This window comes from Monodelphis domestica, chromosome 1 (assembly GCF_027887165.1).
Source record: "Monodelphis domestica isolate mMonDom1 chromosome 1, mMonDom1.pri, whole genome shotgun sequence".
In the NCBI taxonomy this organism is placed as follows: domain Eukaryota; kingdom Metazoa; phylum Chordata; class Mammalia; order Didelphimorphia; family Didelphidae; genus Monodelphis; species Monodelphis domestica.
In genome coordinates this window covers 275,525,752-275,543,847 of record NC_077227.1, presented here as the reverse complement: position 1 = coordinate 275,543,847, position 18,096 = coordinate 275,525,752, and the positions used below count along the sequence as shown (strand labels likewise).

The window sequence follows — 18,096 nt, the reverse complement described above, 5'->3', positions numbered from 1 at the left end:
TGGATACATTATTATTAGTAGTTAATGGATCAGTATGAAGATATTTGTATTTATTCTATACACACACACATATATATATCTTGTTCATATATATATATACACATATACATATATATATATATCATGTCTCATTCTTCATGACCTCATTTGCAGTTTTCTTGGCAAAGATACTGCAGTGGTTCGCCATTTCCTTCTCTAGCTCATTTTACAGATGAGGAAACTAAGGCACACAGGGTTAAATGACTTGCCCAGGGTCACACAGATAGTAAGTATCTGTCACTAGATTTGAAATCAGGTCTTTCTGACTCCAGCCCTAGTTCTCTATTCACTATACCACCTCACTGCCCTTATATATACATCTATTCACATATATGTCTATATCTGTGTCTATATTTTTGTCCTTGCTGTTTCCTCCATTAAGATATGTTTGTTGGATAAAAAATGGGAAAGGTTCTGTTTGTACAAAAATATTTATAGCTACACTTTTTGTAGTGTCAAAAAATTGGAAACTGAGGGTCTGTCCCTCAACTGGGGAATGGCTGAACAAATTGTGGTATATGGTGGTGATGGAATATTATTGTGCTATAAGGAATGATAAACCAGATGATTTCAGAAAAAAACTGGAAAGATCTGCATGAACTGATGCAGAGTGAAATAAGCAGAACCAGGAGAATATCATACACAATAACTGAAATATTGTAGGTGATCAAAAGTAATTTACTTTGTCACTAACAGCGATACAGTGATCCAGAACAATTCTGAGGGACTTATGAAAAAAAAATGCTATCTCCAGAGAAAGAACTGTGGGAATAGGATTGCAGATGAAAGTGGTTTATCACTTGTTTGTATGGGTATATGATTTGGGGTTTTGGTTTTAAAAGATTCTTCTATTACAAAAATGAATAATATGGAAATAGGTTTTGAGTTATATATATATCCCAGTGAAATTGCTTGCCAACTCCAGGAGAGGGAGGGAAGAGGGGAGGGAGACAACAAGAATTATGTAACCATGGGTAAATTTTTTTTAATATATAACCTCTTTGAAAATAGGGATTGTTAGAGACAGGTAGGTGGCTCAGTGGATTGAAATGGACAGTCCTAGACTCAGATCTGGCCTCAGAGGCTTCTTAGATGTGTGACCCTGGGCAAGTCACTTAACCTCCATTGCCTAGCCCTTACTGCTCTTCTGCTTTGGAACCAATACATAGTATTGATTCTAAAATGGAAGGTAAGGGTTTTAGAAAAAAGAATTGGGATTGCATTTTTTCTTGTATCTATCCCTAGTGCCTGGCACATAGTAGATGCTTAATATATGCTTGCTAATTGATAGTAATTTTTAAGCAGCTACTCAACACTATGCTGATCCTGCAAGGTAACTGCTCAGGGATGTGATTTTACCACAGTAACTGTTTATCCTGGGGAGAGCAATCAAGCCTGAACATTCCATCCTGGCCCACATCCAATGTCACCCTTGAATGCATTTTCTCTTGCTCTTCTGCACTGCTGGGCATTGCCCACTTGGAAAAGTACAGCTCAATAGATATGAGTCAGCCCTGGCTGGTGAAAAATGAATCATGTCTGACCAGCTTGATTTGGTTCAGGTTGTTCGGTTTTCTTTCTAATTAAATAATTATTGGTCTGGATGGCTAGAAGGAGAGAAAATGGATTTCATCTGTCTAGCTTTTTAGAAAGCTTGCAACACATTCCAATGTTGGATTAGTGGGCAGACCCTCTCATGTGAGGTTCAAGTGAGGTATTCATTGAAAGAGCTGATTAGTGGTATTGTAAAGGCAGTAGAAAGCTCCCTTGGAAGTTGGGGATCCTTTGTGTTTTAAGTGCTTCTATGTTGTGACTAGATACTTGTTTTCTGTTCAAACATTATAGTCACAACGTTTGACTGGGGGGAAATTTCTTCCTGCCTTTATTCCTTATAAGTATGTACAATAATTGTAGATTCTCAATTGTATAATTCTCAGGGTGAGAAAGGAGGAGTCTCTGAAGGTAAGAGAAGATAAGGACTGGATAACAAAAATAAAACAAGACAAAACTAAAAACAGGGTCATTGAGGCATCTTTTTGTAAAATGGAGGGAAGAGAAGGTAGAGAAGACCAGAAAGAAGGCCAGAGAAGCTAGATAACTTTGAAGGCTATATAGGTTGATCGTCTATATTTGAAAAGAAATGTGAGCTGCAATAATCATAATAGCTAGAATTTATATAGAGTTTTACAAATTATCTTCTTTTTTTTACCTACACAACAACTTTGGAAGGTAGGTGCTATTGTTATCTCCATTTTACAGATGAGGAAACTGAAGTAGAATGGGGGTGGGGTAGAGGGAGATAAGTGATTTTCTCTAAGATTATCCAGCTAGTATATACCAGAAGGTATAATCAAATTTGAACCCAGGTCTTTCTAACTCCAGATCTGGTGCTTTATCTATTGTGCCATCTAACTTTCTCCTACACATAATAGAGACCCACAGTCTTGTGTAATATCTCCTTTTCTGTTCTTCATTATATAGATAAATGTCCATGCTATTTGGCATTTGCTAAATTCAGAATGAAAAAAAATTTTAAGAGAGGTTAAATGATCTATCTCATATCACACAGCTAGCATTCATCAGAGAAAGGACTAGAACCCTTGATTTCTTGATTCTAAGAGAATTCCCTTCCATTAGGACATACTGTCTCTCTGTAGTATAACTTTTCCTTGCTAAAAATAAACATCCCTCAAATGAAAGTGGAAAAAGATTGCAATATCCATCCTTTAGCCTACCTTCAAGGGAGCCTTAAAAATGAAACAATGAGGGATGACACCTGAAGAAGAGTTTGGCAGGGAGGGCTGGTAATGGTGGTATACAAGTAGAAAGTATAATTATTTCACCTCCACTATACTAGGTCAAACTATCACAGTAATGCAAGTGATGGGTGCAGTTAGATGAGGAATAAATAGAAGTCTTTTTAAATCTGCAAATTTACCGGGTAAAGAGGCTCAGAAAAAGAGAGACTGATGTAAGGATCCTAGATTTAGAACTGGAAGGGGTATAGAATTGGATAGCTCCTCTGACTCCATGTACAGTTTTTTCCTTTGCCCCTACACTGTCCCTTCAGCAACTAGCAATGATGTGAAGCCAAAAAGCTAAAGACCTTTTGTTCAAAATATCTGTATTCTCAAAGGCAGAGCCTGAGTTAGTGGAGAGAGTGGAAAAGACCATCCTCTCATATTGATCTCTGAAGTTCTCTCCATCTTTAAATCACATTAGCCCTTGGGAAGGTTTGTGGAAGAGGGAAAGGGCCATTAATGTAGGTGCAAGGCTCTGTTGCAAATATGAGTAATATGGAAATGGGTTTTGATCAATGATACATGTAAAACTCGGTGGAATTGCTCATTGGTTATGGGGGGTGGAGGAAGGAAGGGAAAGAACATGATTCATGAAATCATGGAGAAACATTCTAAATAAATAAATAAATTAAATAAATATATATATATATTTTTTTTTTTAAGTAGGTAAAAGAAGGCTTGGATTTGGTAATGGTAAAATTTGAACTTTAAATGATTCTTCTGAATTGTGATAAGTAAATGCAATAAAGGTAGACTGAGGTACACACTCTGAGCAAAATCAGTTTATTAACAGCAAAGCATATAACTATTAACAAAGTGGGTCAGACTGTCCACCTCTTAAGGTGCGGAAGGAATCTTCTTTATTGGGAACACAGGAAAGGAAGGCAGTCTAGTTGGTTTTGGAACCTTACAATTATTTATACTAGGAAAAGTGGATTGGTATTCAGGCGTGGCTAATCATATTCCCCTCATCTGCCTCTTAATAATCTTGGCTAGGAAATCAGAAGTCAGGTTTGTTGTCTTCTTAAGGGAGATCTGTAAAAATAGACTCGAACTCTGGACTTCAATCCCCACAAGCCCTTGCTCCACTTCCCCAAAATGCTTTGTAATCTCTCGCAATTCTCAGGTGGGCCGAGATCAAAAAGGGATTTAACCTGATTGCAAAGGCTTTTGTGTCTTTTTTGGACTTCTGTTTTGGAGCAGACGTGGCTCTTCCATGATGTGATATTATCTTGTCTAGGCCTCTCTGGCCTAGGCACGTGTTTCTTATCCTGTATTTTCTTTAATCCTTAATCTTTAATAAACCTCAAAAAAATATAATACTCCTTACAGAGAGAAACTAATTTCTACCTGCCTCAGTCTCCCCTAAATTTTAATCTTTACAGATCAAATATCTGCTAATTACACAAGGACAAGTGTTTTGTCTTTTAAGGGGATAACACCAGGTTAAACTGGTTAGGGCTTACAGAAAACAAGTAAGTGTCCCAGAGCCTAAGTGCATAAGTGAAAATAATGTTCCTTTTCAACCACACCTTTAAATTAACTCAAAGAGAAGGAAAACTGAATTTCTAAACAAGGCAAGTTGAAGCAGATACTAACTCAATTATAAAAATCAATACAGCATAAAATTAATTACATTGTAAAATCAATACAGTAGAAATCAGAGGTAATATTAATCTTTATCTTTTTACAGAGCCAACATTGAAGGTTGGCACTTTTGGAGTAGTGAGAGAAGCTAGAATCATTAACACAGAGCAAGGTCCAATACTGAGGTCAGGGTAGAAGGAAAATTAATCAAATACATAAGGTTTAAGTCTGGGTGAATATATTGGAGAAGAGGGTTCTGAGTTGGGAGGAAAGAGTAACTGGGTATGGTGGAAACTAGGTGGCTCGGTCAGAAAGTCCTGGGTTCAAATCTGACCTCAGATACTTCCTAGTCATGTGACCCCAGGCAAGTCACTTAACCCACATTGCCTAGCCCTTACTATTCTTCTGCCATGGAACTAATATACACGATTGATTCTAAGACGGAAGGTAAGGCTTTAACTTAAAAAAAATAATTGGGTGTGAGAGTAAAAAACAAAGGGAAGTAGTTTCCCAAAGAGCAAGCTCTAAATGGGGAGAGACAAAGGCTGGGTAGAGAGTCAAGTCAACAAGCATTTATTAACTGCCTACTGTGCACCAGATACCATTGTAACAGTTAAATTAGTTTCTCTACTAAAAGTATTATATTTTATGAGGTTTATTAAAGATGATTAGAATTAAGAAATAAAGAAAATACAAAATAAGAAAAGCATATGCCCAGGGCACATTAGCCCATTCATAGCCACTTACTACATCTTGAGAGACGATGTGCTTAGAAGCAGAAGCACAGTGCCTTGGGAGGCAGAGAGCCCTTTAAATAAAAATTGTGTTCTCGCACTCAGGTGAGATTATAGGGAATTCTGGGAAGTATCAAGGACTTCTGGGGATTGAAGTGTGGGGCGCAAATCTCCATTTTTACACATACCAACTGCTGTCTCCACAAAGTGGATGCCATATTCACTTTCTTACATGAATTGTTCCCATGATATATTGGTGTTCTTGTCTAGTATCTACTTTTCAGAGTATGAAGGTAATCAGGTACACAGATAATCTGTCCAATACCAAGTCTGCCCCTCTAGTTGATGAAAACTCATGGGGTAATTAGGTGGTACAGTGGAGAGAGGGGAGGGATAAGAGTTAGGAAGACTCATCTTTCTGAGTTCAAATCCAGTCTTAGACTTACTAGTTGTGTAGCCCTGGACAAGTCATTTAACCCTCTTTGCCTCAGTTTCCTCATCTGTATAATGAGTTGGAAAAAGAAATGGCAAACCATTCCAATATCTTTGCCAAGAAAACCTCAAATGGGTTCAAAAAGAGTTGGACACAACTGAACAACAACATGGGTCACAACCCAAATAAAATGTGAAATGGAGCTCAAAGACTGGCTATGCTTCTGATTGTTTACACTAGTAAACATCACAACATGCTGAGTGTTGTGATCAATTTTCCTGGAGGAATTTGGAAATGGAAAGTACATTTCTATTATGCAGTAGAATCACCTTTGAAGAAGCTCAAAGTATTTCGTGAACTCCTGTCAAATTTACTCCCCATTCCTCCCGGTGACATATTAGAGTCTTTATTGCCTCCCCTTGCTGTAAATCTCCCTGCAAGTGAGCAAATGGTTTTTTTAATGGACTGGTTTCAGCAGTAGCTGGGGCTTGCCTGTGTCATACACCTTAGGCACATGTACAGTTCTAAAGGGCCTGATCATCTTTAGTTTTTCCTGGCCCAGATGCCCAGAGCTCTGGCTAGGCTCTCCATCCAATCCAAGTTTTCACATGGTCCAAAGTAAAGAAAATGAAGACTGTTCTTCCCCACTCTAAGCTCTGCAACCCCCAGCCCCACCCCCTCCCCTACTCAGCATCACAACCCCTCCTCAAGATTATTCTGTTGGAAGGAAAAAACAAGGCGAATACAGTTGGTTTGGTTGCTATTTCTAAGTATTAAAACTCACGGCTGGAATAAACATGGGAAGTTCTTCCTGAAAGTATATATAGGCTTCACACATGAGTACAGTAAGACAGATTTTTGATGTTTTAAAGCTGTTAATTGAGGCAACTATGAAAAACTCCCTTATGTTACTTGTGCCTCTTCCTGCTTCCCAAGCAGCCTTCTGCTTCATCTAACCTTCAGTCTTCCGAGCAGAGTGAGAAGAGGAGGAGTCCTCTAGTCATGCTCCTTATCCCATTATACATTTTTAGTCTTCTTTCTTCAAAGCCTCTGGCACATCCTTTAACTTGTTCCTTCTCTCCTCTCTCGCCTCAGGAGTCGACTTTAAGATGAAGACTATAGAAGTAGATGGCATCAAAGTTCGGATACAGATTTGGTGAGTTAGATGGGAGAAGAACAAGGAAGCATCATTGCTTCCTAGCAAAGAGGGGGACGCAGTAGCAGTCCAACTTTAATGTTGGGTCTCCCTTAAACTGGTCCTGCTTTTGTCTGAGAAGCCTGAAACATCTTTGGGGAGGGAAACAACTAAATTTTCGTGTGTGCTGTGTTTCACAGTCACAGCAATGTGGGTGGAGGAAGAGGGAAGGGATAGATGGGGTAGAGGGAAGGGGACCATTGTGTAAAGGCAAGTTCAATCCACACCTGCCAGGACCTCCCAGAGAACTATGGTGCAGTTTCCACATGTGACCACAAGGAGCCACCATGACTCTCTGTTCCAAAAGCCCATGCAACTATTTTAGGGATTGTGTAAGGATTTGTATCTCGACTTTGGAGCAATATAAGGACAGGCTCTCAGGAGATTCCCAAAGAATAGACAGTGGCAGGTTAGAGATCTTTCCCATCATCTAGCCATATATTCAGACTTTCCCAGAGATGCCCAGTTTCATTGCCTTTTTTTTTTACTCAGCCATATGGTTGCCAGGAGGGCAAGGAGACTATTGTGCCTTCCCCTCATGCAAACTCTTAGCCAGATCTAGCTTTTCCTTTTCATATTAGAGTCCCTATTTCCCGCCAGGTACTGAGGTTTAAAGCTCTATTGGTTTATACATTCAGCTCTCCAGTTGCAAATGTGAATCCTCTATCAGGGTAAAATAATCTTCCCTTTCCTTCTTTCTCCTTCCCTCTGCATTCTTGCTGTTCCATGTCTTTACATATCTGGGGAAATTGGATTTTTGTTTCAGGGATACTGCAGGGCAGGAAAGATATCAGACCATCACCAAGCAGTACTACAGACGAGCCCAGGTAAGTCCCCTGCCTAGAAGTTGGAGGGTAGAGAAGCTTGATTCTGTGGCTTTCTGTACAAAGGAAGCTGAGAGAAGAACCCTTAGTTTGCATTATAGAGAAGAGTCCATAGGTTTCCATATTTCCAGCAAACTCAGCAAACACTTATCAAATGCCTAGTCTAACACTTCTGTGACAACCTCCTGCTGGGAAGATGGTACAGATTTACCTGTTCTGTCTGCATCCTGAAGCCAACAAGGAAATGGACAATATGAAGATAAATAGCCTCAGGGGATTAACATAAACTGAGTGGCTTAGGTCAAGGTTATTATAATATTCTACTAGGAAAGGAACTTCCCTTCTTCATAGATCTGATAGGAAAACTATTCTATATTCCCCTAGCTGACTTAGGTATTACCCTTTATGTCTAAATCATAAACCTGCTCAGATCTTATCTTGGTATAGGGTTTGAGATATTGGTCTATACCTAGTTTCTGCCATAAAAGTATTCCAGTTTTCCCAGTAGTTTTTGTCAAATAGTGAGTTCTTATCCCCAAAGCTTAGATCTTTGGGTTCATCAAATACTCAATTGCTGTGGTCATTTACCCCTAATCTATGTCACTGATCCACCATTTTGTTTCTTAGCTAGTACCAGATTGTTTTATATTACTGCTTTATAGTACAGTTTGAAATCTAGTATAAGTAGGTCAATTTTTAAAAAAACTCTTGGAAAGACCTTCATGAAATAATGATGAGTGAAATGAATAAAACCAAGAGAACATTATACCTAGTTACAGAATTAATATTTGAAGAATAATTGGTGAATTTCCACCTCCAGAGAAAGAAATGGCAAATAGAAAAATGGAAGACATAACTTATATGTACACTTTCTTTTGTTGGGTGATGCCCTCTATGGTAAGGGGAGAGAGAGAGTGGGACACCTGGAAATGTTAATGTAAACATCAAACTAATTAATAAAAAGAAAAAAAGATATAAAAGTGGCTTAATTGAGGACAGAATTTCAATTCCCCAAGGTCAAAGAAAATTTTATCATAATCTAAAAAGGCTTGGATATGAAAATTTGGGGCTAAGAGGGGTTAGGTAATACATAACCTATAGGGAAGAAGGGAGATTTGGACCCAGCAGTCATGATACTGATTTCCTAGTTCTCAAGGCATTTTTCTGTGCATGTGTCTGTCTCTGTGCATCCCTCATTCTCTCTCTCTCTTTATCTCAGGGAATATTTTTAGTCTATGATATCAGCAGTGAGCGATCTTACCAGCACATCATGAAGTGGGTCAGTGATGTGGATGAGGTAAGACAAATCACTTCTCTCTCTTATGTGAAGAGTTAGGGGATAGATGAATGAGATGGGAGAGCTTAGGACTCAGAGACTTAAAAGAGAAAATTCTAAGCCCTGGTTCCCATGTATTGAGGACCAAAGCAAGACCCCAAGGAAGAGCTCAAAGTTACCATACCTTATCATCTCCTCCACTGACTTAGTATGGGGAAAGATTTGCCTCAACTCTCACTTTTTTTTCCATAGGCCTCTAGGACTAGATAGAAAAGAATCAAATGGGAGTCCGCAGACTTGCGTTCTCATTGAGGCTAGCCTAATAACTAACTTTATGATTTGGGGCAAACCATCTCACGTCTTTGATCTTGATTTTTCTCACTATGAAATGAAGGCTACGAACTAGATGATCTATAACAGAGGGTTCTTATCCATGGGTCCATGCACTGATATCAAGGGGTCTGTGAACATGGATGGGGGAAAAGTTTCATCTTTATTTTCACTAACTTTTAGTTTCATTTTTAACTCTTATGTAATTTATTTTATGGGTAGATAGGTGGTACTGTAGATAGAGTTCCAGACCTGGAGTTGGGAAGATGAGTCTTCCTGAGTTCAAATCAAGTCACTTAATTCTGTTTTGCCTCAATTTCCTCATCTTTATTTTTATTTTTTAATATTCTATTTCCCCAATTACATGTAATAACAATTTTAACATGTTTTCTAAAATTTTTAAGATCCATGCTCTCTCTCTCTCTCTCCCTCCCTCCCTCCCCCCCCCCTCTCTCTCTCTCTTATTCTCTCTTCCCCTTCCCTAAGATAGTAAGCAATTTGATCTGAGTTATACATGTGTGATCACACAAAACATATTTCCATTGTGGTCATGCTGTGAAAGAAGATACATAGAGATAAAGAAACAAATGGAAAACACACAAATAAAGTAAAAGTTTCTTCATCTATAAAATGAGCTGGAAAAGGAAATGGCAGATCACTCCAGTGTCAGCCAAGAAAATCTGAAGTATAGTCATGAAGAGTTGGACAGTACTGAAACAGCTGAACAACAACAACAACAATTTTTAAAATACATTTAATAACATTATTCTGAGAAGAGGTCCAACAGGTTTCTCTAGCCTCTCAAATAAACCCATGATACATAAATGGTAAAGAGCCTGGTTGATGGGAACCCTTCCAAATCTAAAAGTCCCATAAGTCTTAGGAACGTCTGTAAAATGAGGAGGTTTGGCCCAGACCATGTCTAAGGTCTCTTTCTGCCTCTAATATTCTGAGCTCTAAATGCCCAAAGCACCTGTTCTAAGTTGCCATAACGGCAACCCTTCTGAGATACCTTAAGTTGAACCAGGCTATTGCTAGAGGAAACATATAGATGAGTAGCCTTCTATGCTTCAATGGCTCTTGATCTTGGGGATAGTTTTGTGGCAGAACTTTGGGGTCAGTGATACTATACAGCAATGGGGAGGAGGTGGAAGAGATAGGAAGGCAATAGTGATCCTGTCTTCTTCATTCCTAGTATGCACCAGAGGGAGTCCAGAAAATCCTTATTGGGAACAAGGCTGATGAGGAACAGAAAAGGCAAGTGGGAAAAGAACAAGGCCAACAGGTAAGTGGGGGAAAGCTTGTGGTATAGAGAATAGAGCACCTGACCTGGGGTCAGGATGGTATGGGTTTAAATCCCAGCCTCAGTCAGGAACTAGCTGTGTGTTCCATGGCAAATCACTTAATCTCTACTTGCCTCAGTTTCTTCACCTGTGTAATGGGGATAATAATAATACTTCCTTGGGTTGTTGTGAGGTTTAAATGAGATAGTATTTATAAAATGCTTTGCAAACCTTAAACAAAGTGCTATATTGGTGTTGACTATTATTATTATTGTTGTTGTTGTAATCCCCTTCCCATCCATATCAATAGCAATGCCATGGGGATAAATAAACTAATCTAGGTGCTCTGATGAAGAATGAAGCTCTATTTTTGAACCACCATTTCACTGAGAATTTTGTCATCATCACTAGACAGTCAACAAGTATTGTAATAGTTAGATTAAAGTCCAATACTTCAAGTATTATTTTTATAAACTTTATTATCTGACAAAATAGAACCACATGATTAAGTTTTCTACCTGCTCAAAAATCCCCACTCCACCAACAGGAAGGAAAAGAGAGAAGGAACTACACCAATGTATATCCTATCTCAGTCAGCATATAACAACAGGAAGTGAGTAGGGTGCTGGGAATTGTAGTTTTGCTGGGGATCACAGTTTTTAGGGTAACGGATTCAAATTACTCAGTATGTTATCTATCATGCACCAGACCCTGTAGTAGTTTTTAGATTCACAAATACAAAAAAATGAAACCATCTTTGCCTTGAAAGAGCTTATATTTTTTGAAAATTCCATTTTTATCTCTAATTTTTTTTCTCTTTTCATCTCCCTACTAAAAAAGCAAGAAAAATAAATTCTTTTACAAACATGTATAGTTAAGCAAATAATCACACATCCCCCCAAAATATGCCTTACTCTGTACTTTGAATCCACCCCTCTATCTAGACATGGGTGAGGTTCTATTCTAATAGGGGAGACAACACCCTATAAGGAAGTGGTAGCTCAGGAAGGGAGTTTTGGTCTAGGCAATTACAAGAATTTGAATGGAGTTATAGGACAAGTGGAAGGAAGGAAGCAGGGTGAGGTGCAAAGGTGTATTAGGAGTGGTGGGGCAGTTCAGCTGAATAGGATGTGAAGCATGGTGTAGTATGTCACAATATAGTAAGTAGGTAAGTAAGTTTCCACTATTTCCACCATTCAGGACAGGTTAATCCCAGGGCATAGTCCTAAAAATGAGTAGATTAATTAGGTGAAGGGGCATTTGAGATGAGAGTAGATGTGGTCTTTGGTGGGTTAGATTTTCTAATGGGGCAAAGAGCAGACTGGGTGGCAAAATACCCATGTTTGGCAAGTCCTGGTAGCCTGGAGAATGGTTGCATGGGATGTTGAATAAGATTTGAAATCATGTCAGCTCAATCTTTCCCACCTTCTCTTCCTTATACCACAACTACTCTAGCCTAAGGCCTCTTCACTAATCTTGTCTGGAGCCTTCCTGCCTCATCTAAATTCCCTGTCCAGTCCATCTTCCACAAAGCTACCAGATTGGTGCTCCTAAAGGCATAGGTCTGGCCATGGCACTCCATTGTTCATCAAGTTCCATTAGTTCCATCTTCCCTCCATACTTTTGTACATTGTCTGTATCCCTGAAAATACTCTGCCTTCTCACCTACTGGAACCTCTAACTTCCTTCAGTGTGTTCAGGGCTTGAACTGAGGGCAGGAGATTTTACAGTAAAAACAGCAATGCCTCAGGCTAGGCCAACCTCGCTGGAGGAGCTTGGTGGAACTCGGTGGAACTCTCTCATAATCAGGAATCTAAGTCCCGCTGCTCTCCCTTCTCCAACTTTCTATCATTATCCTCCTCCTCAGTCCAGAAAGGGGGCAGAGATAGGATCAAGAGTAAAAATGCATTCCTTGGAAATGAAGTTAGAAATTATCATGGGAAAATTGGGGGTTAAGAGGCCAGGGGATAGAGTTAAAGAGTTGTCTAGGGGACCAAGGGAGAATATCCTCAGGAAGTTCCAAAGAAGGGCTGATTTATCCACCAGTTTTTAGTGACCTTCAGGGGCAACTTTCCATCCTTCCTTTCTTGCCAGCCCCCTCTCAGGGGTTTTCTTCTCCTTGCAGCTGGCTAAGGAATATGGCATGGACTTCTTTGAAACAAGTGCCTGCACCAACCTCAACATAAAAGAGGTGAGTGAGCTGAGCCAAGGGTTGGATTAGGGTGGGGCAGTGGCAGGTGCTTTACTTGAGGAGAAAGCCAGTAATTGTGGGGAACTGAGGGAAGGAAAAAGGAAAAGGAAATAATTCACAGATCCAAGAAGTAACCTCATTCTCTGCCCCTGCCCCTGCCCAGCAGATGAGGAGGAGGAAGGGAAGGGTCTAGGTTAGAGTGGGAAGATCAGGGCTAACTCATGTCTTTTTATCCCTCAGTCCTTCACTCGTCTGACAGAGCTGGTTCTGCAGGCACACAAGAAAGAACTTGATGGTCTTCGAGCACATGCCAGGGAAGAGTTGGCACTGGCTGAATTGGAAGAGAAAGACAGCAAAACTGAGGGCACAGGGAACTCTTCGAAAAATTGTTGGTGTTGAGGAACTCATGTGGGGCATCCCCTACCCCATGCCACATTTTCTCCTCCACAGACCAGGGGACAGTAAAGGGCTCTGGGTCTCACTCCCCTACTGCTATTTCCTCACCCTGATAACTTCATTGAATGTCAGTAGGTATCATTGTCCAGCCCCTGAAGCAAGGGTCTTATGCTCTGTTAGTGACCTTTTCTTCCCCTCCAGGAACTGCTATCCTCAATTGTTTTCCCTGAACCTCAGGCTTCCTTTGTTCCCAAGATGTATAGTGATGAGCTTCTACAGTCTCTATCCCTTTACTCCCCCATCTTGATCTTTTGGGTCCCTACTTCCTTAGAGAGCCTGAGACCATAGCCACATCCACTCTTTTGCCTCTCTCTGTCTCACAACCTCACACAACCATGATCCTCTATTGTTTGTTATTATCAGTGCTGTCAACCCCTCCATTCCTTTTTTTCCCTCTATTCCCTTTGCCTCAAGTAGGGGCTAGTTTTAGGAACTGGAGCCAAGTTCACAAGTCTTTTTTATTTCTGTGCTCTCCACCACAGTTAGTACTACCATGTATGGAGTTCATTCCTATGCACTATATTTTGGCACTACATTTGCCTGTGTTGTGAGGAAACCATAAGGGAGCAGGGCAGAGGGAGTAAGAGCCCTCTGGAGTACCTTAGTATGTGGTAAAGCCTACCCTACCTGTCCTACTCCCCAATTCTGATGTCTGACCCTACCTGATTGCTTCTGGCATTTTGGAATCAGTTGCTTTTGCTTCCCAACTTTGATTGAAGACACTCTTCCTACTAGAGAATTAGACATGGAGGCAGAAAAAAATATCAATAGGAGGCTGAGTAAGGGAAAGGGGTAGCTTAGGAAAAGGTATCTGGGTAGGCGGATAGAAACTCTCTTGTTTGGGAGGAAACGGACTTCTTTGTCAAATTGGGCTCATTTCTCTCACTTCTATCCTCTCCCTACTCATAAGCACATACATTTTTCCTGTTCCTGTACTCCTATATTTGAAGCAAATAGATCAGGGAGATGACATCCTACTGTGGGGAAGACTTTGGGACCAATATTATCAGTAGACAAACTCTTAAGTGGTAGGATGGGGGACCAAGTCCACAAAATCATGAAGGGGCAGCATAGTCTGTGAGATAATGGCAACAATTTGCTCTTAGACTGCACCCTCAAGGAAAGGTGAAGCTTTTTGCCTTCACTTTTTGAGAAAAGCATTTTCCTATGATCTTTGGGACCAGAGAAGGAAGTTGTACATTTTCAGTACCTTTTTCTTGAACCCAACTTCCTTCTAACTCAATCCATGTATTTGCTTGACAAAGAATTAGTGAGACCATAGACTTTAGAAGATATTAGATATACATTCTACCCTTGTTTCAAGAATAAAGCTGAAGAGTAGGAGAGATGGCGGATCCCAGGTGAGAAGCTCTTAGTGATATTCCGGGTACCCTTGAGGATGAAGTGTACACTCTTCGTTCCTATAGCAGGTTGATGTTGGCAGAATGTTTCTAGCTGAAAATTCATTGCTCTACAACTGCCAAAAGGAAAGAAGGAGCCTGATATGTTTATTCACAGCCTCTAGCTTAGGAAGATGCCTTTTCCCCTCTGTGTTCTTGAGGCTCCACATGTCCTAGCCTGAACCGAATTTGCCTTCATGTCCAAAGTGACTGAAAGTATGTTTCCCTCTTGGGAGAGTAAACCTCAACAGTTTGGGATCATCAACTCCCATTTGGGGTCATCCCACCCTGGCACTGCAGTATAAGAGCAGCCTAGAAGAGAGGTCAACTATCCAGCTGCCTTATGATACCTCAAGTAGGGGTCCTAACAAGACTACTGAGGATTCAGAAACTTAGAAGTAAAAGTAATTGTGTACCATGGCAAGAAGTAAAGGGTATGTGTGACAATGCCTCCCTTCCAACACACCATCTAAATAGTTCAATTTGGTCTCTTTCCCAAGACACAGGTAATGGAAAGGTCAGGAAAGGTAAGAATGGGAATAGGATGAGGCTGAGAAGATAAAGAGGAGCATGGGGACTTCCACCCCATGAGAGATTTAAGATTAAGGGAGAGGAGAAGAGGAAATGGGACTCCATTTAAATCAGTTAAATTTATTAAGGCTTTACTAGGTGCTTCATTGACAAAAAAAAAAGCATTTATTAAGTGCCTATTATGTGCCAGGCATTGTGCAAAATCCTGGGGACACATAGAAAGGCAAAAGATAGTCTTTCCCTCAAAGAGCTCCATTTTAATGGGGAAAATAATTAACTGAGGGAAGGTACTAGAATTAATTAGGAGTTGGGAAGTTCCTATAGAAGGTGGGATTTTAGTTGGGACCTGAAGGAAACCAGGGAAGCTAGGAGATAAGAAATAAGAAAGGCCATTCCAGACATTGGGGACAGCCAGAGAAAATGCCCAGAGCTGAGAGATGGAGTGTCTTGTTCATGAAATAGCAAGCAAGAAGGCCAGTGTCACTGAATCTAAGAGTATGTATGTGTCTATATGGGATGGTGATGTGAAGGATAAGACTGGGGTGAAGTAGAAGGACTAGGTGAGACTAGATTATAAAAGGCTTTGAATGTCAAACAGGATTTTATATTTGATCCTGGAGGCAATAGGGCATCACTAGAATTTATTGAGTATGGGGATGACATGTTTGGACCTGTGTTTTGGAAAATCACAATGGGCTAAAGTAGTGGGCAGACCAAGCAACAGCCTATTTCCAATAGTTCAGCTATGACGGGATGAGAGCATTATAGAAAATGGTTGAAGCCGTTTAGAGTTTACAAAAAACACTGGAATCCTGCCCTCACGTGCCTCATGTGGTGTTATAGTCTAGCAGAAAGGTAAGATATAAGCAGGGGTGACTATTATCAGTAATGTTCCATAAGCACATTATAGTAGTACAAAATAAATTCCACGTGAGGGGGAAAGTCATCACCAACAGGAGGAATCACACAGCATCTCAGTAAAGGTAAAGCCAGATTGCATCTTGCCTTCTAACAAGGAAGTCCCACAGGGCTAAAGCAAGGAAGTGTTATCTTGGGCACAGGATGTTCATCCTAACTTATGCATCAAGGTGGCCTCCAACTCAATTCACACCTTTATTAAGTACTCCCTATATGTACAAAAGTGTGATGGGTATTACTTCCCTGCAAAATGGGCTGAGATCTACATTTCTCTAAGGAGAAAGGGGCCATATTCTATCCTGGAAATACATCTAGGTGTCCTAGAAAGAAGGCTTCATCACCAACTGGCATGCTAGGGAAGGTAGCTGCTGGTGAAAGGTAGGATTTTGTTTTAAGGGAGAAGCCTGGTTTTGGAGGGGGTTAACAGTGTTGGTATCTCATAACCCTTCCATAAGTCCACGTAATGGCCCATGGGAATGGCATGAAGCCTAGGCCATTACAGTTCTCCCCATGCCTATTAGTCGATTTCTGCCACCTCTGCCCCTGCTGTCTTAGCACACAGCCTTTCTCCAGAAATGCCACTGGTTTCTGAGCTCCTGCCTGTCTCTGTGACTTGTGAACATTGCTGTCCTGTGCCTGGGGTTCATTGTATGAACTGTGAACAGGGGCTCATCTATTTTAAACACAGATGTTTACAGAATAAAGGATATTTCAAATCACAGCTAGGCTGCAACATAGCAGTCCTGGGAGAGAAAGTCTCAGTGACAGGGGAATGGGGATTTGGATTGTTGGTATGAGATGGGGTCTAGGGTGCTATAAGTCACAGCACTGTGATTCGTGCTATAGTTTCTCTGATGCCACCTGAAAGGAAGTCCATTTTGGAGGCTGCCACATCTCTTCTTCCCATCCTGGGAAATGCACTTAAAACTCCAGGATTTGGGTGAGACACAAGGAAGAACTTCCCAAAATTTATTTGCTAAAATAGATTCCTGGGGGAATTTAATCATTATCACTTCTGGAAGATCTTTTAAAACTAGCATTATATTTTTAATTGTTTGGGAGTAAAAGTGTATCTGCGTCAAATGCAGAGAAGAAACTAAATGACTTTTCAGAGTTCATTTCTACCTTGTAATGGATACTCCAGTAAAACAGAGGCAGAAGCAAACATTCTTTTTTTTTCTTTTAATCCCTTCCATTTCCCTTCACCCAACAGAAAAGAAAGAACTTTTGTATCACATAACCAAGCAAAACATTCCCATGTTGGTTACAACCACAAATGCATTTCTTCTTTTGCATATTAGTCCATCATCTCTCAATCTGACCAGCATCATTCTTCTTTATTCTGGAAAATGATTTATTGCTTAAAGACTCCTCAAGTCTTTCAAAATTGTTTGCTTTTGCAATAATAATGCAATGGTATAGATTCTTCTTCTCTGCTCACTGCCCTCTGCATCCGTTCATACAAGTCTTAATATGTCTCTTTGAAACCAGCTTTTCCCCTCATTTCTTACAGCATTTTAGCATTTTGTTATATCTGGCATCCTCTTCATTTTTTCTTTTTTTTTGTCCCACAAAAAAGCTACTATAAATACTTCAGTAATCTGAAGAAACTAGGGATGTTTGGAGTTGATATTAGGAGGAATGGGACTGAAATAGAGGCTATATTGCTTAGTGGAAAAAGCACTGGGTTTGGGATGGTAAGATCTGAACTTGAATGATGGCTATGTGTGACCTTTGGTTTAATAACTTCATCTTTCAAGGTCTCAATCTCATCACCTGTAAATGAGGGGTTGGGACTAATTGATTTCTAAGATCCCTTTGCATGCTAAGATACAACCTGAGCACTGATCGAATGATACTGGGCATGTCTATAGAACATAAGTATATGAGTATAGTATAGATGTTTACATTTACATCATTTACATACAGCATAGACATTTTCCACATCTATTATTTTATTTGCATAAAAATTCTATGAGATAGGCAAGATAAGAAAACTAAAACTTAGAAAGGTTAAGTAGCCCATGGTCTAAAAGATAGTATGTAGAATAGCTAGAATTTTTATATTCTGACATATCCCATACAATGATTTTTCTGT

General features: G+C 40.0%; 1 protein-coding gene across 1 annotated transcript in view; it reads left to right on the top strand.

Moving 5' to 3' along the window:
* Nucleotides 1-16,719, top strand: part of RAB15 (RAB15, member RAS oncogene family) — a 62,014-nt gene extending 45,295 nt beyond the window's left edge. Inside the window, exons 2-7 of the mRNA XM_001369608.4 lie at nucleotides 6,690-6,750; nucleotides 7,556-7,616; nucleotides 8,833-8,910; nucleotides 10,415-10,504; nucleotides 12,628-12,693; nucleotides 12,934-16,719. Of these exons, the coding sequence (XP_001369645.1) occupies nucleotides 6,690-6,750; nucleotides 7,556-7,616; nucleotides 8,833-8,910; nucleotides 10,415-10,504; nucleotides 12,628-12,693; nucleotides 12,934-13,092 (515 nt within the window). The 3' untranslated portion in view covers nucleotides 13,093-16,719. The remainder of the gene's footprint in view (nucleotides 1-6,689; nucleotides 6,751-7,555; nucleotides 7,617-8,832; nucleotides 8,911-10,414; nucleotides 10,505-12,627; nucleotides 12,694-12,933) is intronic.
* Nucleotides 16,720-18,096: the final 1,377 nt, after the last annotated feature.